The 20414-nt window shown below is 38.1% G+C and overlaps 2 protein-coding genes across 5 annotated transcripts; one reads left to right on the top strand and one right to left on the bottom strand.

The window, feature by feature from the left end:
• Positions 1-1808: 1808 nt before the first annotated feature.
• si:ch211-28p3.4 (tripartite motif-containing protein 16-like protein) lies at positions 1809-8571 on the top strand. Its single transcript, XM_058620951.1, has 6 exons — positions 1809-1876; positions 1974-2099; positions 4360-4593; positions 4702-4721; positions 5084-5226; positions 6530-8571. Exons 1-6 carry the CDS (start codon positions 1865-1867, stop codon positions 7105-7107), a joined length of 1113 nt encoding a protein of 370 aa, XP_058476934.1. The 5' UTR covers positions 1809-1864; the 3' UTR covers positions 7108-8571.
• casp7 (caspase 7, apoptosis-related cysteine peptidase) lies at positions 8501-18535 on the bottom strand. 4 transcript variants are annotated; one of them, XM_058620948.1, is made up of 7 exons: positions 18371-18535; positions 17932-18053; positions 13823-13974; positions 13606-13734; positions 11791-11966; positions 11363-11501; positions 8501-11282 (listed from the first exon to the last, which is right to left on the bottom strand). In XM_058620948.1, exons 2-7 carry the CDS (start codon positions 18051-18053, stop codon positions 11056-11058), a joined length of 945 nt encoding a protein of 314 aa, XP_058476931.1. In that variant the 5' UTR covers positions 18371-18535; the 3' UTR covers positions 8501-11055. The 4 variants fall into 4 exon arrangements, with proteins under 4 accessions (XP_058476931.1, XP_058476930.1, XP_058476932.1 ...); XM_058620947.1 differs by having other exon boundaries at positions 18375-18534; XM_058620949.1 differs by lacking the exons at positions 17932-18053; positions 18371-18535 and adding an exon at positions 14629-14828.
• Positions 18536-20414: the final 1879 nt, after the last annotated feature.

The following is a 20414-nucleotide window of genomic DNA, read 5'->3' as shown; positions in this document are numbered from 1 at the left end:
GTTGTAATTGGACAATGTCTAATGTCTCTGCATGTTAGTTTGCAGTATAGTACGGTAGTTTAGTATGCAGGTAGGTCAATGGACCTGTGAGGGTGTGTCTGAGGGGGGGAGAGGTCAGTCAGAGTCTGAAGGAGCAGATTTGAGAGACATTCTGTGCACGTGCAGTGACTTCAGCACAAATTCCCTGCTGTCATAGTCATAAAGGTGAACAGGAGGCAGCTGCTGTAAGTGCATTTCTCAGCCTGTGTGCATATGAACTGGCTATTTGTGCAAATGCATGTAAAAGGTCATGGGGCCATGGCACGCTTTTAAAGAGGCATCAGCTGAGACAAATTTAAATGTGACATAAATGTCATATAAACAAACACACACAGTCATGATGATGATACACATTTTTCTTTTATATTGATGGCTCCTTTTGCAACACTAGGTCAAACTTTTGGGTAAGAAGCAAAGTAACATGAGACTTCCCCTGAGAACCTGAGAGCCGAGAACCAGTCTGAAACACAGAGGCTCACTTTCTCTGAAGACTGAATTTTTTTTCCTGAACAGCTTTGTTCCTGCACCAAAATCAATTTCCAATGGATTTTTTATGCTGCAGCCTTGTTTTAAATCTGAAAATAGTCTCTGGCACATGTTATTAACACACAGGGGTCCAATATATCAGCACATATTATTTATTTCTGGCGCTGTTTCCTTATTTGTTGCTGTGTTTTGTCAGTACAGCTGTTGAGGTGAGTGAGGTGATGAGCACCAGGTGAGTTGAGTGGCACAGCTGTAGCTCAGTGGCTAATCATGCTCTGTTGCTGCTGCCATGGCATGTCATGACATGTTTTAGTGATAGCGAGTGTCTGTATCTCTGTATCTCTACTTCTAAAATACGGTGGCCAAACACCGCGATTAAAAATAATACTTTAACTTCATTAATGGAGCATTATTTCAAAATGAATTTTATAACGGAAAAAATGCATGTCATTAAATCAGCAAAAGTCAGAAAACAGAAATAGAGAATGAAACTAAAATAAAAGAGAAGGCTAAAAATGACACAAAGTGGCGATCAATTGCTTAATGATCTAGGCAACACACTATTGCAATAGATTCAATAAAAGCATGTAAATTGTTTTATTTTATTTCTAAATTTACAAAAAAAAGTACTACTGTGCCATAACCACTGTGCAATAATATAATAACATGTTAATATACTGTATAACAATTTCTTTTTTAATATCTTAGCATATCATACCTTAGATGAGTGTTTCCCAACCCTGGTCCTCCAGCACACCTGATTCAAATAATCAGCTCGTTATCAAGCTCTGCAGAAGCCTGATAACGAGCTGTTCATTTGAATCAGGTGTGCTGGAGCCAGGTAGTGTTCCCTGAGGACCAGGGTTGGGAAACACTGCCTTAGTTAACATCTGATTATATCTTAGTATAGACTGTGAATCTCTGTTATTTTGTGTGTATTTTATGAGAACTGTTACTAAAAGACTGGCATGCTGCTCAAAAACAAAAAACCATAGAGCACTTGCAATGACAGCAGTTAAAAGACAATGGTTTGAATTGGAAAAATAAATGGATTCTTGTCACATTGGTGTATACACCTAATATGTGTGGGTTTACATACACCTCCATGGGCTTTTCAATAGCAGGACATAAAATAACACTTGAGCTGTCAGGTCATCGGTGTCCTTCACTGTGTCTTCAGAGTTGACAGTGGACAGTGGAGGACAGAGCAGCAGACATTTACCCTGCACCCCTCCCCCTCCTCCTCCTCCCTCGTGACAGAACCCTCGTATCTGTGGCAGGGCGGTCACACTCTCACTGGTCAGTGGATTATTATCTGTGCTTATTCTGTCCAGAGAAAATGAATAGTAAGGTAGGAGGGACTGTCAACAATGTAGTAAGCACTTTTGTTTGGAAATTTGACTTCATTTGTACGTGAGGACCCTGAAACTTTACCCTTGATTTTCCAGCCTGTTTTTATTCCAAAGGAAAATGTGCTCAGACCCCAACAACAGCACCAGCAGCACCTGCAGCGACAGAGAGATGTCATCAACTACAGGATGAAGAAGCTGGCAGCCAAACAGGTGGAGATAACTGTGAGTATTATGATGTTATATTATACAGTATTTCTGGGATATGGCATTAGTTGGTAATATCTCACCAATTTCTGTTATAACACCTGAAAAAGTGAGACCACATGGTGGAGTTTGTGACTTTACACAATCATTATTCAGAGATCATGTACAATCCAGTTCACACTGGAGAGCAGGGTTTGAATTCTTTGGGGGGTTTAAAATAGAACATGAATCACTGTCCACATTGTCCATTACTGTTGTGTAACTCTTAATTTTGTTCACATAATTGTCTTTATGCTGTTTTAAAAATGCTTAAAAAATCCTTCTTACATATTCAAAATGTTGCTTATGTAAACTGACATACACTGTGTCCTCTAGTGCTCAATAGCTAGCTAGAAAATCTTCAACTATTATTAATATCTTGTATCCATAGTAAAATATCAAAACATGTTCTACTTATATGTTAAATTGAATCAGGCAAATTCATTTCTGGATTTATGTTAACTGTAATTTCCGTGCCAGTTTATATAAACCTTTGTTGTATTATGTTATTTTCTTCCATCATTTATTCAGATTATAACTATTTGATGTATTTTCACTTTTCTGCCTCCTTTTTTCTACATTTTAGTTTGTCATTTAAATCTCCGCTATACTTTGATTGTCGTCATACAGCTTTTCTTAAATGGTGCTCAAGCTAGCACACCTCTTTTTAGTTTTACTTATTTACCGTAATACGTTTTTTTATCTGTTTATTTTTCCCCGTCTTCTTTTCCTGCAGTTTTCTGTTCATTCGATAGTGTTTTTCACCTTCGGTGTTTCCTCATGGCTGAGATTAATGATGCCATTTCCTTGTTACCTTTGCCCGAATAGTTGTTCGTAGGTGCACACACCGTTGATAGGCGGGATTGTTTTATCCCGTGAACCACTTTGACTTACACTGGTTTATATGAAAAGAACTATATAGAAAAAGTGTGATTGATTGTGTTAGACTTAAGGAAAAACTCCAAAGTGTTTGATTAATCGATGAATTAATGAAAGAATTGAGACGATAAGTGAAGTGATCGAGTAAATAACTCAACTGCAATTCAGACATGTTTTTATAGCTTTATTATTGCAGTATTACCCATACATATGTACACTATAGCTTTATTGTTGCAGTATTACTTGTGTATATAGTACATTCTAGCTTTGTTATTGCAGTATTACCTGTGTATATAGTACATTATAGCTTTATTATTGCAGTTTTACCTATGTACACTATAGCTGTATTATTGCAGTATGACCTGTATATATAGTACACTATAGCTGTATTATTGCAGTATGACCTGTATATATAGTACACTATAGCTTTATTATTGCAGTATGACCTGTATATATACTGTAGTACACTATAGCTTTATTATTGCAGTATGACCTGTATATATACTGTAGTACACTATAGCTTTATTATTGCAGTATGACCTGTATATATAGTACACTATAGCTTTATTGTTGCAGTATGACCTGTATATATAGTACACTATAGCTGTATTATTGCAGTATGACCTGTATATATACTGTAGTACACTATAGCTTTATTATTGCAGTATGACCTGTATATATACTGTAGTACACTATAGCTGTATTATTGCAGTATGACCTGTATATATACTGTAGTACACTATAGCTGTATTATTGCAGTATGACCTGTATATATACTGTAGTACACTAAAGCTTTATTATTGCAGTATGACCTGTATATATAGTACACTATAGCGTTATTATTGCAGTATGACCTGTATATATAGTACACTATAGCTGCATTATTGCAGTATGACCTGTATATATAGTACACTATAGCTGTATTATTGCAGTATGACCTGTATATATAGTACACTATAGGTTTATTATTGCAGTATGACCTGTATATATACTGTAGTACACTATAGCTTTATTATTGCAGTATGACCTGTATATATACTGTAGTACACTATAGCGTTATTATTGCAGTATGACCTGTATATATAGTACACTATAGCTTTATTATTGCAGTATGAACTGTATATATAGTACACTATAGCTTTATTATTGCAGTATGACCTGCATATATAGTACATTATAGCTTTATTATTGCAGTATGACCTGCATATATAGTACATTATAGCTTTATTATTGCAGTACCTGTATATATAGTACACTATAGCTTTATATCATTGCAGTATTACCTGTATATACTGTATAGTACACTATAGCTGTATTATGGCAGTATTACCTGTGTTAATAGTACACTTTCTCACCTTAGAAAAAGAGCAGTGCAGTGAAGGAGAAAATCCTAAAAAAGTATGAGGACATGAAGCGGGTTTTGGACGAGGACCTTCGCATCACGCTGACCCAGCTGGACGCAGAGCACAAGGCCGTGGAGAGGTTAGTGGAGGAGAAGATAGAGGACTGTTACCACCTCAGCCAGGACCTGAGCCAACGACTGGACAACCTCAGTGCCCACATAGCAAAGGAGGCACAAGGAATTGATACTGAGGTAAACATGTGGAGGATGGATGTGTTGAGATTTCATCCAACATCTGGGGGATATGAGACTTCTAAAAGCATGAAACTGAGCACCTGTGCTTTGTTGTTTTTCTTCCAGGATGCTGAAAAAGAAGAAAGGTATGCTGATGTGGTGCATATCAAAGATAAACACACACACACATTTAAAGTTTTATGTGTGTGTGACTCATAAAACAGGTAGCTCAGTGATCAGTGGATACCAAACATACCAAATGACTGTTTACAAGCGGGGAATACCATCAGCAACAATGGAGTGACTTTGTTTACCGGATACCTTTCTCACCAAACCGTAAAATAAACCTTTAATTTTTAATGTCCGACACTTCCTTGTTAAATCTGGAGGACACCTGGTCATAGGTTATATATTTATTTCTATGTTTTATTACTACACAATCATCATTATGTGTCAACTGACCTTTGGAAGAAGTGCATGTTTTTTTGTTTTGTTTGTTTGTGTCCAGAATTTGTGGAACTCTGAAGTTGACCGACCCTGACCTGATCCAGCTGGACGAGTTCAAGAATGAGCAGCTGCTGAGTTTTACTGTCAACCTGCTGCTGTTCATCAGATCCCAGGTCCCTATCACCAAGCGACTGTTTAAGAGCTGTGAGTTGACCCAGAGCCGGACAGGTGGATGGTCCCACTCCAAGCACGTCAAACTCAGAGTTGTTGCAACAGGACAGACACAGCGAGCAATAGCACGTGGGCCCAAAGCTGAGAAAAAGACAGAGAGTCCCCCAGAATGACTGATTACATTAGACCACAGCAACAACTGTGTAATATATAAATGCATTGTTGAATTTGTATATAAAACTGCAAAGAAACCAGAGTGTGAAACCTCCTCAGGGGCCAATTTATAGTTCCAATGTCCCCTGTCCACTAAGCCTGTCAATAATGAATATTACATTATGACATTACATGACATGCAAACTGATTTTCAGATGCTTTGTTGTGGTGATTATCAGCTCATGGGGATGGTTTAGCTTTTTTTCCCTTCATTGTGACAGAAAATCAACATAATACGTTTCCAAATTGCAAAAAGGGCATTCAAAATGCATATGGACAGCACCCTCTGCTGGACCATGCAGTAACTACCTCAGATAGTCTGATGTGTTTCTAGGCTGTATATTTTTGAATTCAAACAGGTTTTTTTAAGGTTTGAGTTTGAAATTCCCACCAGGTTTGAACAGATATCCGAACCTAACATAACAATATTTTTTTTATTTTTTTTTTTAAATTGACTTGACTACAACCTGCAAGCTGATACATGTAGGTGTTTTTGAAAATGAAAAGCCTTTAATTTTTCCAGACCATTTTGAGTTCCTGGACCTGTACTATTATGCTCCTCTTTTCCACATTTTTTCTCGTCCATGAGCACCTGTGAGACACCAGTAGAGCTCTATGCATTTCCATTTGCATGAACGTGGCAACAGTGTTCATATTTCATTCTGAAATGAGGGTCCACCAGAAACAAGCTGCTTATTTCTCGCCAGGAGTTTGCCCCCATTTGTGAGTCCATGTATTCATGAAGCGATAGGTTGTACAGGTGTGGACACCAGTCCAGCTTATTGTATACATTGACCAAAACAAGCACACACCACCATATTGACAGGACAGTGTGCTGTCCGTGTGGTCAACAAATGTCAGGGTGCTTGTGGACGTCAAATTAGGGTCCACATAGTGAGTCTCTAACTCTGGCCTAAAATGGCTCGAATTTCTTTGTGACTTCACAATGAGGACGTGTTGAGTAAATGAGTTCTTCATTCTTAGCAACGGAACAAATGGGTTATTTGCCTATTCAAAGCTAACATCAGGTAGTGGATCAGAAGGATAGTAGGACGGTATCATGTATTCACGGTTTCAGAGTCAGACTCAAACTCACTCAACTTCCCAAACGCCTGTGACACAGATGCTGCAGACGTCGTCCTTGACGCCGACACCGCTCACCCAAAGCTGATCATCTCTCCCAAAGGCGACGCAGCCACCTACACGGACGCGTGGCAGGACGTCCCTGAGACTTCCTCCCGCTTTGACAACACCCTGAACGTCATCAGCCAGCAAGGCTTCAGCGAGGGTCGCCTCTACTGGGAGGTGGAGGTTGGTGGGAAGACCTACTGGGAGCTGGGACTCACCTACCCCAGCATCCCACGCCAGGGCCGCGAGGAGGACTGCTGGTTGGGCCGAGGGAAGGAGTCTTGGTGTGTGGAGTACTTTAATGGAAACTACACTGCGTGGCATGGTGGTGTCCAGCATGAGCTTCCACTGCTGGCGGGAAAAAGGTTCACTCGAATTGGAGTGTGCTGCAGCTTCCCGGGAGGACTGGTGTGTTTCTTAGGAGCTGATACCATGACCCTCCTCCACTGCTTCTGTGCCGGGACTTTCACTGACCCCTTACACCTAGCGTTGTGTCCCGGTCACCACAACGATGACACAAACTGGAACTCCCTAAAGATCTGTGCTGCTTCTCGATCTGCCACTGTTCTCTGAGATGACCTCAGAAATGCCTGAGGAGCACAGATCTGACATTCTTAACGTGACGTCGTATCAGATCTGAAGAATTTATTTTTGTCTCGAGATTACAATCAGCAGATTATGTTGTTCACTTCCAGTAACTCTATCTATAAAAAGTACAAGTCATTTTTTTTATGTATTTAAACCATTTTCAGTCAAATTCTTTATTCCTATGACAATACTAAAATCAACAATTAGTATAAGTTGACCTGTCAGTAAAGACAAGAATAACCTACAAATTATATATAAGCAAAATAGAAATATAAAAATTGCACCAACTAATAAGAGAATAAAATAATGTTTAAAAATCACACACATTGTATAAAAAAGACAAATTTAAGTGTATAGTAAGGATTTTTTGAGTCTGATACCGATATCAAAAACTTGAGTATCTACCGATACCGATATTATTCCGATACTTTTCATTTTTGAACATTTATGAACGCATGAATCTGTTAACAACACATTTGTGCTGAGTCATAATTCTCCACCTGTGTCACAAATACTGTTCTCCCAAAAAGAGGAAATAAACAGCCCAAACATGACTCAGCTAAAATGCTTTTGCAGATTTGTAATTACAGCCTTCCCACCATCACTTCAGAGGAGCTTGTGCTTCACTATAATTGATTTAATTAATTAATTACAGTTGTATTGATTACACCAAACCAGTGTCACTTTTATTTTATTTTTTAACCTTCCAGGTTTGTAAAATCATTTGCTGTAAACAAGTTACCCAGTTTAATGGCTTTGTGTTTTAAAAAAAAAAACTTAGAACACTATTTAGATATCTAAATATATCTAGATTTCTTTTTAATGTTTTTATTTTCAGGCTTAGAATGAAAACATAGTCATAAATATTGCATTCAACAGCTGTTGATACCGTGTGTGTGTTGCCCCAGGGCCAGATTTGGCCCGCTGACTAGTTTCATTTGGCCCTCGTCCTTGAAATGTAACAGTGAGGTTACATGCCATTATCTTAAGATGTTGCATAAGTTGAGTTTGATGATGATGATGATGATGATTAATTCTTTATAACCTTTTTGTGACCTTCCTCTTGCTTCATTTATGTCAGCATGGCCCTCTGGAACCAAATCTTGCCCACCACTGTTCTACACACTTGACATTTCATTTCTCATCTTCCTTTGACACTATCTTTTCAGTGTGGAAAATACAAAGAATAAATCATGATGTCAAATGCTGTAGATCTTAAGATTGATTAATTTTCTCCTGGGTCACAAATCTAACATAAAACAATTAAAGCAATCACCATGTTGCACCAATATATACATGTCACTTGTATTATATTGCTATTGAATAAAATCACATTGTCTCCATTTACAGACGTGGAAGAAAAATGACACAACAATCGTAACATAATAAATTCTTTTTAATACAACAAAATGTACATAAGCATCCCAATGTTTTGAAGTTCTTTAAAAGTCATCGCCCCAAAATAAAATATTGGGCCAGATTATAATTTCAGTGTAATTCATTCATATTTTTTTCCCAAATATATTCCTGAGGACAACAGCATTTAATACCAGAAAAAACTTTTTTCTCTCTCTCTCTCTTTCAATTCCATTGCAAAACAAGAGGAGCAAACACAGAGCAGTGGCTGTGTTGGACAAAAAAAACCACTCCTAGCACACTCCTGGCCCCTTTAAGTATTATACAAGTGGTACTGTCATAATAATAATAATAAAAACTCTGATTAAAAAAAGGAAATTACAAAGCAAGAAAAAAGGGAGAAAATTAGATCATAAATGAAAGCTACACCTAAACCCTCTCCCCTAAATCACTGACACATGCAGTCATGGGAATAATGAAGAAAAAACATTACAGCGACTGAACAGTGAGTGTGTGTATTGTGGACTTGTAAATTGTGTGTGTACACCATCAGTGATAGCTGCCTCTGTGAATGACAGACATTAAGTGTATTCACATAAACAAACTGAGCTTTGTGGCAATGACCAGCAGTAAATGTTTCCTATTTTTTCAAGGGTGAAAAATAATGTATGTATGTATATATAAATATATATATATATATATATGTATGTATTTTATCATATAATTCAATTTTACATCAACTAAATCGTTCAATATGGGTTTCAACAGCTTCGCAAAGTGCACAATGTGCTTAAAGATAATATATAAAAGCCTCTTTTTGTGAATTGGGTTTGTTTCACTTAACAGCAAAAACTAAATTTTAAAATAAAAAATAGCTAAAACATGTCTTATTGCCTTTAACTGCTGTGTGGAGTATGTTATGACACAATGTAAAACACTAATATACAGTGAAATGAGTCCAGCTTAACCCTTAGATAATAATGTAATGAGTGTAAAAAGTCCTGCAGCGTGTAATAAATCAGGAATGTCTAGGTTTTTTTTTGTGGATTTGTGTCGTTACTGAAGGAGCGTCATTTTGATCATCCAACGTCTTGGGCCTGAACAACAAGCAGGTCTTCAAACATCATGCTGAGGAAAAGCCTTGCTTTCATGGGTTTGGACTATGAAGTCAAAACATGACCCAAAAACTTAAGAGGACAAATCACAACACAGCAAAAATAACACACCTTCCTAGCATGTGAAATTCTTTAACATGACATTAAACCCACTATATAGGACACTGAAGAACCTGAGGATGCCAGCATGCTGCTATTGTGCTAGGAAGGCTGAGGCACTGAGTCTTTGGGAAGACATTTCTGTTCAGAGGAGTGTTGTGTGTTTCTTTTGTCTCTTTTTTTTTTGGACAAATGACAAGTCAAATACAGATAAGTGAAAACCATGTCATCCATTTTCTGGCTAACAAATTAAAATCTGAGGTATTGTAATCACATTTCTTGTGGGATCGTCTTGTGTTATTTGTGTTAGGATTGTTTTTATGGATTTGAGCAAAAACAAAAATGAACCACACAATCAAAATACACAAATTGCAAATAAAATACAATATTATATTTTATCTGCAATTTGTGTATTTGGTTCATTTTTGTTTGCTCAATGAAGTGTCGCTTGCTAACACTAATTCCATAGGTTTCAGTCATTCATGGTATCTTTTACTAACCTGCTAACCTGACTGAGGTTGCTGCAGCTCCACTGAATCAATTAATGCATTAAACTAACAAAGACAATCAATTACAAGTGCTGCTTTAAGTTTTGCATGTACAGATGAAGAAAAAAAATCAGTGTGTCTGGGTTAACCCTTTCCTAACCCAGTAACGGAGGTTGAAAGATAGATTCCAAAAAGTTAAAATATTTGCATCTTGGTGTCGTGCAGACGTGCAAAGGAAAACAGGTGAGTCACAACGGATGCATGTTGAAATGGATGCGAGTTGGAACCACGCCGCTGTCAGTTGCAGACGGCGTGTCTGACATGTGTCTCCATTCAAAAATAATGTAATTATGTGCACAGACGTCGCTGCATGTGAACTGCTCCTGTCATGGAATATACTACTGTATAAATATAGGATTGTTGCATTAAAAAATATGATTTTTGCAGGTTTATGATCAGTTTCTGGAGAGACTGCTCACAGAACACTGAACCCGCCTTTGCTTATGTGTTAAGTTCCTTCCAACACTCACTCAAAGTGCAGGAAAATGGAGGAACACAAATTCAGTTATGATTCGCCAAACCCATAAAAACTGGCAGCAAATTTTCCAGGCTGGTGAAACAACATGGATATTTAACGATGCCTGTCTACAAAGATCAGCTCTAATGCGACGCCATTATTCTGAAAAATGAGCTGAAGAGGAGGAGTAAGTTTCACCATCGGAACATGAACGTGGAGTGCCACTGTAATATTTTTCTTTCTCATGGAGTGCTGGTATTTCAGGCTCAGCTGCACATGCATGTGTGCCTGATTCATCCCTGAATGCGTTGACTGCTTAGCCAGTACCTGAAACAGTCTCGTCAGTCATACAGTACAGTCAGTTGAAATACAGCTCCTTTGTCAGCATAGATACCACACAGGGAATCTGCTTCTTCTCACTGAAGCGCGGGTCTTCGGACCAGGACTCAAAGCTGGTTGCTACCATGTAGTTGACCCGTGTCAGAATCTGCATTATCTCCAGCTGCTTGCCAAACTCGTTCAGGACATTGCAGAGAGCCTGGACAAACCAGGAGCCACGCCCGGGGTTTCTCCATGAATAATACCCTGAAAGAAAGCCAGCATGATTGTCTCATAATCATCAATCTCTTCCACGAAGACATGAGAGAGAAACACCGGTGCTTTACCTGGCACAGTGGAGTAGGCAAAGAGGAAATCTGCCTCTACGGGAATCTTATGTCTCGGATTAGCGTCCGTCTCCAGGGTGTCATTTGGCGGACCCGAATCTGTCTGTATACCATCATCAAATTCGGAACCCCGACAAGCCTGGTGAAGTAAATGAAATGACATTTCATTGTGATCCTGAGAATAATTCTCAACGAGGACCTGGTGAAGCAATTGAAACATTAACTGTTTTTAAAAAGCTGGGGTGGGCAGAGATTTACACATTTTCTCTAATCACAGGGAGCTACACCTCCTACAGTTACAATTTCTTTGTCATTCAGGCTGAACACTGACCATTTGGGTTAAAAGTTGGTGACATGATAACAACTGTAAAATTATTGGCACATCATCACATTGTAATATGTACAAGAAAGTCTTCAGGACTGCCTACCTGAATGAAGAAGAGCTTAGGCTTTCCAACTAAGCTTTTGCACATGTCCCCCCTGAACAGTGAGGTCATGGTCTTGATGGGCATGGCTCCATCTGTGCCGTAGATCATGCCCTCCTCGCCGTGGCTTAGCAGGATACAGGCGAAACACGAGCTGTCACTATGGTCTTCCTCCGAGGCTGACCCATACACACACAAACAAATACTCAAATCTTAGCTGAGCTCGGGCCCAGTCACACCTCTCTGAATGAGTTCATCTCAACATGGCTACTTGGACTTAAGCCACTTTCATGTGTTTGACCTCTGAGGTCAAAATCAATTACAATCTCATTTAAATTTTAAAATATCTTCTAGAAATTAGATTTTTTTCAAAGTAAAATAAAGGTATTATATATACACAAAAATAATAAGCCCAGATTAGTCTAATGAGAACTGTGAGTATGTGCAAAAAATCAATAGGTTTTAATTTCTGTGACTTGATATTGAAAGATGTTATTATCAGCCAAATTGTTGGCTAACAAGGAGAAGAGACTGGACAACTACCAGCAAAAAAGCACAACTGCATGGATTCTGAATATATGTGTATATACTGTATATATATATATATATATATATATATATGTATAGAAAAGAAAAAATATATATATATATATGTACACAAAGGTTTTAATATAAGTTTCTATGTAAATATGGCTTTACAATTTAAGGACAGATCCATAGGAGTAATTAACACTTATACCATTATTATTACAACAGCACCACCTGTTGTCTGACCTTGCTGTTAAATTAAAACACGCACCATTCATTAAGACTAAGAGTCTTAAATATGAGTGTATATATGGACGATACCATGCAAATAAGTATTTGTTGTCTCCACAACTTCAAAACAAACATTTCAACATTACCTCCAGTGAGAATGGAGTGACCAGAGTTACTGATGGTCGCCTTTTAATATATCTTCAACTTAAATTATTGAGGTCTGGCCAGCAGTTACAGAGGTTAACTGCAGTATGGGTGAAATTCAAATGATCAGCAATCACATAATTGTTGAGGCTGGTCGTTTTACGGATGTTGAGACAGAGGAAATGTTACTCAATGTGTTTGGTGCATTAATAAAGGCTTTCTGTGGTTGCTTTGACATTTAGTTCCATACTAGATGTGTCAGTAACTACTGTGAGAGTAAAGGCCTTAACACATCACCGGCAACACAAATAAACAGCACACAACTATGAATCATTCTGAAACAACCCCATTTTAACCAGAATAGAAAACAGGTGGTGTGTAGCAATGATGAGTTGATGCTCAAGGTGAAATTATATTCACTTGGCAGAAACTGAAGATAAAAAAATTATACTTAATCACTTAAATGGACCGCCCTGTTATTACACTAACCACTACGTTTTAAGTTTTGATGCTAACTGAACGCGACATAGGTTTCTAACACACTTGGGAGGGAGGAGGGAGGGCTTTACACACTGTACCTTTCATAATGAAATGAAATACCGAATACATTCAAGCCTGACACAGATTAGAAAGATTGCTTGGTTCATGTCCTGTATTCTTGCACACAATTTTCAAATGTGCATTTGCTTATTTGCATATTTTTTAATGGACACTTTCAACTACATGTATTCTGCATGAAGACATGAAGCCATTGCAAGGAAAACCATGTTCTAAAAACCTAAAAGCTGTAATATCACAAAAAAGGACTTTCTTCACTTGACTGGAACCAGGTACAAAAGAATTCATCGTTAACATGTGTATAAACTGGATTAAAAAAAAAACACGTCCAGTGGAACTGTGGTTGTCTCTACTCACCTTCTCTGAGAAGACATTCCATCTTCTCACAGGTCTGATCGTTGTAGATGAAGACATCGAAGCCCAGGGTCTTGAAGCATTTGAGCAGCTCGCCCGCGTCTCGGTCCGTGCCGTTGCGTATGTTCATCCCTGTTGAGAGAAAGATCTGCTAAGAATACACTGACTTTATGCAACCGGATTGAGAAGAAACACACAAGGGGTTGTATGATGTGCTTACCTGTCCTTTCGTCAAAGTTTTTGTTGTTGATGATAATGCACTTGCCCACTCGTGGGTGGTTCATCTTATACTGGAATGTTGGTAAAACAATTCTGTGATGGCTTTCAGAAGAGTAGTCTTGCTCCTGAGACTTGCCATCCTTATTCTTCTTACTGGTGGAATGAGAGAGAAACAAAACGTTAAGTTGGTTGCATTTTTAAGAAGTGTAAAACACCAATAACACTCCTGTTACCCATGCAAAGTAATGCACATTTTTAAATTAGGTTATAGGTTGAAGTATACCATAACAAATCACAAGCACAACAATCTTCCAATTCAAAGGCACTACTGACCATAAAACACCTTGAAAAAAATAAAATAAAAGTAATAGTAGATGAATGAATGTCCATCCATCCATCCATTTTCTACAGCTTAAAATTCACAAATACAACTGGTAAATTGTAAATGGACCCTTTATTGTAAAAGGCAAAGTCTTGTACCAAAGAAAATATTCCTATATATCAAACACACAATTTTAAATGTTTCTAAGCACAGTTATAGTTACTTCAGCACAAGTATATGTCAAATACTAGTAAAACTCACACAAACACTGAAAACTGTCTGACACACTTACTCAGAAACCAGTGAGTACGTACATCGTCAAATAGGGCATTAAGTCAGTAATCCACCATCGCTTTTAAGAAGAGGCTAGAATATGTATATATATTTCGTTTCGTGGCACCGATTTAAAAAAAATCTAAAATTATCACCGCATCAATGTAGATTGAGCAAGAGGAAACCTTCCACAAGTGGTAAATCTCTCAGACCTGTCATATTTCCATACTTTGAAAGATCCATCCAGATAGCCAAGCCAACACTGGCCCAGTGTGGGCTCACAAAATCCAGGCTTGTTCCAGAAGAGCCTAGTCATCAGATGACTCAAGCCTGGGAACAATACACAGCTATGAGCAGCGATGCACACTCACAGGCAGCACAGCCATATTCAAATAAACATGTGATCCAGAACCTTTTCAAGCCCCCCCCTCCCCCTTCCACTTCCAAATGGTCCCAACACATTGAACCAAACAATTGTGTGAGGGCTGGCAAAGAGCTGTTCTGCTGTGGGTTGGGCGAGGCAGAAGAGCAGCAGGTAGGTGGAACAGTGAAGAGGAAGACAATGAGGTTCTGAGGCTCTTACCTGGGTTCGTCATTAAGCGCTACGCCACTCTGCATCTGAAATGTGTTGGGTTTATCTCCTGTCTTTTTCCCTCCAAAGGATTATGTTTCTCCAAACCTGGCAGCTATTTTTTTGGGCCGTGTGCTAGGATACTGACATGCTCTCTGTACTTGTGATGGAGTGGTGCGGAGGATTGGGGGGGCGGTGCACTGTGAGCCCCCTGAGTCAGCAGCCTCACCACCTCACCAGCGTTTTCTAAAGGCCTATTCACACGTGACCCCTGTACATCACTCCCTGGGGTCAGACAGGGCAACATGTTGCTCCTCTGCTGACAGGCACAGAATCCACCTGTACTGACACACATACTGTGTAAGTGACAAACGACTTACACCTTTCAGTACCTGAGGAAATCCAAGCCTCATGTGCACCTCACTTAACACCTTTAATTAAGGATTATTCAATATATTGTGTGATCTGAATTTATTTACACTCAATGTAAAAAATGGTCAGTTAATATCACTATATTTTTACACTCTTTGAGGTATAACACATAGAATTACTTTTATGCGCAAATGTTTGTGTTTTCTGTAAAGTGTTTTAAGTAAAAGCCACAAAACATATGTTACTATGTAAATAGGTTAATATGTAAATAAGTTACTTACAATCTTGCTAAAGTTGAATAACTAAAAATGGAGCTAAGTGTTGAAAACACACACACATACACAGGCACATACATATATGCTGTAGTGGGGACAAAAGCAGGTACCTGTCGCTGTTCATCAGTGTTTGTATAGAATATTAACATAAAGGCTACGGTATTAAATCTGCTTTAATGACATATTATTGCACACAAACACAGCACTGATTAAGCATCAGACCTCGCTCTCTCTCCCTCTCTTTCATTATCTGATATTTATCATGATAAATATCACTGAGGATATGATTATAATTTGTTTATGAACTTTTGTCTTGGGGAGAAGGAAGATTTGGCCTAAGTGCAACCATTCCAGGACCCTAATTATCCCGTGAGGATGAATAATGGCTTACTTTATCTAATCTGTTAAGGAAATACACAGATGTGACTGGTTGGGCCTGACCTTCAAAACAAAATGCACCATGGTCCAAATAAAGTCAAATTAGTTTTATGTGCTTGCCAAATTTGGCACGCATATTTATTATAAAGCTGTCATTGCTATGCAAAACACACCACTTAATAGATAATGATCATTTATAATCATCTTATCCTGATTCCTTTGCTTTAATACATGTTTGTATACGTTTTTTGTTGAGTTGTTTTTGTTAGTAAAAGTAATCTTGTTATCCTTACAGGCTGAGGTAAAAAAATCTCTCTGCTAAACGGAGCACACGGGCTCTGTGTTTGACTATCGCTGTCAGAAAAGAGGGTGATTCACTCTATGTTCCTCCATTACACAGGTTCACAGTGCCACCCTGTGAGTCAGACTTGACTAACAAGAGGCAACACAACACACACCAGTGACAACATATCTATGTTTGTCACTGGTGGCTCAAAGGTTAACTTATGCCTCTGCAAAACAATGTCAGCCACGAGACACTGTAGAAGGATTTACAATATCATATTTAATAATTATTTTTAGCGCCTGCTGTGGTACAGTCTAATTTTGAGCAGCCACTTGACAACTGACCTCAAAATTTAGTTCAGTTTAATTTTTACCTCATCACAGACTATTTAAAACTAGGTTTTTTGGGTAAATACAGGTAAATGTATTCATATTGATTTACAGTTCTGATTTGGTGAAGCAGAACTCGAGAAACCCACTGTATGGAAATGCTGATATCTCTGAATGCGTACACGGTAAATTTATGTCTTTTAAAGCTTAATACCACTGCACAGTTTTTTCAGCCATTACAACCGCTGTGTGACACATTTTAAAAATGTAAAGGTAAAATTAACAACCACAGAAAACTGACATCTAGTTCATGGAAAACAGCGTGTATTCATTTAAGTGACTAACAGGAGGCACAGAGTGTTATTTCCTGAGAGGAATTTGCAACATGAAGCATCGGAGGGCTATATTGACATGATGAAGCCCGAAAAGAACAGCACATTAATGATGATTCTGTTCAATTCAAGTAGTCAGGACAGGATGACCAGGAGCTGGCAAGCTAAATGGAACTCAGCAATCATTATAATTATTATTATTTTTTATATACCTGTGATTTTCCTTGTATGACCTGTCAAAATGTTTGCTTTTTTGATTTTCCCTTTCAGAAAATGGCTTTTGGAAAAGATGTGACACCTTACTGCAGATGAAAGAATGGAGAGATTCTTCTCTCTCTCTATAGGGGATTTTTTCGTGGGTTTGCACTGGGCAGTTTTGACTGAAAGTTAGTATATTATTCATATTTAACTTTGAATTTCAGATTGATATTAACGTTGCACTAGTGCACTGTCGATCGCATGGTTTGCTTGTTTATTTTTCCTTCATATAGCAATTGACTCCTTATAATGGTCATTTTAAATCTTAACAGCATTTACTGTGTTACTACTTCTACTACACTATTACTATTACTACTACTGTTGTTGTTGTTGCACCTACTATATTATTACTTTATATTATTACTCTCATAGTATTCTAATAGTATATTACTACTCTCGTAGTACATATATATTCTTTTTTTAATTAAAATAAATAAATAAGATTTAAGAAGAAAGTATGCTCTGTTCCAATTGCAGTGACAGTTTGTGTACTTGGCGAGTATGCATTTGAATCATACTTCCCAAGTTTGTACTTCTCAACTATACTTGCTTACTTGAGTATTGAGAAACAGCCAATAACTGTTTTATAAGTGCTATAGCAGACTGGGGCACCTGCTGTGTGTGAGAGAGCTTCCTTCTTTGTTGAATGACTGTGTGAATACTGTTTACCTCTGCACATGAACAGTACACAGGTAGAAAATAAAGTCACCTCACCTCCCAAACAGCAGAAATCTGCCTTTGCGGTCAGGTTTAGCGTCAATCTGATCTCCAGTCAGCTCTCCCTCCTCCTCCTCTTCACCTGCAGGTGTAGTCTCCTTCTCAGCTCCTGCAGCCATCTGCGCTCAATACAGACACGCGCGCGCGCACGCACAAACATTGCTCTTTTAGCTTTAGGGATTTACACTGATTTCCAAACAACTGCTCTGTTGTTAAGTGTTTATATAACTTCATGCCCACATCCCCTAGAGTCAGCAGTTACCAGGGGGTTGTCATCAATTTAAAACATTATAAACTGTTAACTACAGCTTGGCTAAGTGCACCAGCAGTGAAGCATATTGACGACGCAAACAAGCTAGCTTGTCTTATTAGCATAAAAAGTTAAGAGAAACTTTAAACGAACACTTTGCCAGCGGCCATTTTAATTATTACTTACTTACTCTCTTGTTTATTGATTGTCGAGTTGACAGAGCAGCTGAAGGTGAGGCACTTTTATTTCCTCTTTCACAGGTTTTCTGTCGCGTTGCCGTTCCTTGAAAAAAACTTTTAAGGTCGAGAAAACGAAACTATGTTTGGCGTTTTACGTCATTACGTCAGAGGAAAGCAGCAGTGACAGGAGACAACCTGTTGGCACAGAGTTAACGTATGTCAGGTAATAAGAACTCTAATATTAAGCATGTAAGTTTGTAATAATGATAATGTTGTTGAATGTAATGCATGTTCTTATGCCAACACTGGTCTCAGACAGATAAGTTAAAGTTTATATGCCACGTGTTTTCAAAATTTGAGTCCTCAATGAGGGCTCTAAACATTTCTCATGTCTGAATGTATGTCATACAGCAACATTATATGTTATTTTATTATAATTATGTAAGAAATCAAATATGAATCATGGTTGTGTAGGAACCCAGACATTAAGTGCAATTAAACCAAGTAAAAAGAAGGGAGACACACTTTCAGTTAATCAATAACTCACTGATTAATAAAATAATTAAAAACGTTTTTTGATAATTGCTAAATTGTTTTAAATGTTTTATTTGATGAAATAAGACGTTATCTGAATACACTGTTTGTTTGCTTCTTTATGTCAGTAAACTTTGTGGGATAAATAAACCATTTTAGAACGTTGTCATCATTAAGTTCCGGAAAAACAACAACATTTTCCTCAATTATTATGGTTCATATTACTACATGTTTACTTCAGACCATAATCAGGAGTTAAGCGGATTATGAGAATATTTGTTAAGTAGTACAACTTAAAAAGTACAACTTTTTCAACAAGGTGGTTCTATTATTCTGCCCACCCTATTTCTGTTAGTTAAGGTAAACTAAATAACAGAAACACCCCTGTGTGCCTCTCTGATTCTGTGGCAGAGCCCTTTATCCATGCTTTTAACACCTCCTGGCTGGATGACATCAGTGGAATCCTATCCTCTGTACCCAGCAAGAACCAAGTCCCAACAGCACAACACTCATCTATTTTCACTCACATTATCCTCCTTCTTACTTAAAAACGCCCCCATGCCTTTGTCCGTCAGTACTTGTCTCACCTCCTGCATAATCTATTCTATAGATGTATACTATCTGCTCAATATTGATCAAAATCACTGAGTTGGATACTGGAAAGGGAGAAGTAAAATAAGATGCTATACGTAAACCACCACATGATGACGATGTGAGTTAGGGATGCATGCAAGTGGAACCTTTTAGGGGGCTATAGCTAGATGTTAAATGCATCAAGATGAATGTTTTGTTTCTTAGGATGGTGATGAGGAGGAGGAGGACATGGCTGGATATATTTAAACTGATGCACTATGTCGGGGAGCTGCTGAGGAGGGAGAGATGGCAGAGATGCAGACTCCTTCCTGCGATGGACATGATACATCTGAATGGTACGTAGGGTTGGGTAGAGGTGGAGCTTTGAAAGAATCATTAGGTGCCGGATAGATTAGTGCACTATACCCCATGTACATCAAAAGTTGCAAAGCAGATTCAAAGGTATACGACTTCTTAATCCCAATGAGAATATTGGAAAGGCACATCTCTTCATATTATATGGGCCTATAGGTGACATTTCAAATGTCAAAATGATTAACACAGTAAAGTTGAGTTAATGTTTTTGAATGTCTTTAGTATTTGTATTTAGTTTTCTTTTCTTGTTTTTGACAATAAAATAATCCAAACTTTTATATTATTACTGACTTAAAATACAGTTACCCAGCAACACAACTTCCATCCTCCAAAATGATAACTAACCTGTATATATAAAGAAACTCTAACACAATACTCATTCTTGTGTCCTAACGTCATGGCAAGATGCCCATTGTTGAAGTAGCTCCTTATCTCAGGATCATGACACATATACAGTGACATCTGAACTCCCCGTCACTCTCCTGTCTGTCTTTCTTTCTGCAGACAGACAGCTGCCTTCAACCAGTCTTTGAACGTGGAGCCTGGGAGGGGGTTGGTCCATCATGGGA

The sequence above is a fragment of the Solea solea genome, chromosome 21 (assembly GCF_958295425.1).
Source record: "Solea solea chromosome 21, fSolSol10.1, whole genome shotgun sequence".
NCBI lineage: Eukaryota > Metazoa > Chordata > Actinopteri > Pleuronectiformes > Soleidae > Solea > Solea solea.
The sequence above is the reverse complement of the archived record's forward strand: the minus strand, read 5'-3'. Positions and strand labels throughout refer to the sequence as shown.

What these genes read in the sequence shown, in the direction of transcription:
- si:ch211-28p3.4 (XM_058620951.1), top strand. An exon ending in CACAAGGAATTGATACTGAG is followed by an intron (nt 4,594 to 4,701) that starts GTAAACATGTGG and finishes TTTTTCTTCCAG; the next exon opens with GATGCTGAAAAAGAAGAAAG. An exon ending in CAAGCGACTGTTTAAGAGCT is followed by an intron (nt 5,227 to 6,529) that starts GTGAGTTGACCC and finishes CCTGTGACACAG; the next exon opens with ATGCTGCAGACGTCGTCCTT.
- casp7 (XM_058620948.1), bottom strand. Translation starts at nt 18,053, where the DNA reads ATGGCTGCAGGAGCTGAGAAGGAGACTACACCTGCAGGTGAAGAGGAG. An exon ending in CTAAGCTCTTCTTCATTCAG is followed by an intron (nt 11,502 to 11,790) that starts GTAGGCAGTCCT and finishes TTACTTCACCAG; the next exon opens with GCTTGTCGGGGTTCCGAATT. An exon ending in TGCCTACTCCACTGTGCCAG is followed by an intron (nt 11,283 to 11,362) that starts GTAAAGCACCGG and finishes GCTTTCTTTCAG; the next exon opens with GGTATTATTCATGGAGAAAC.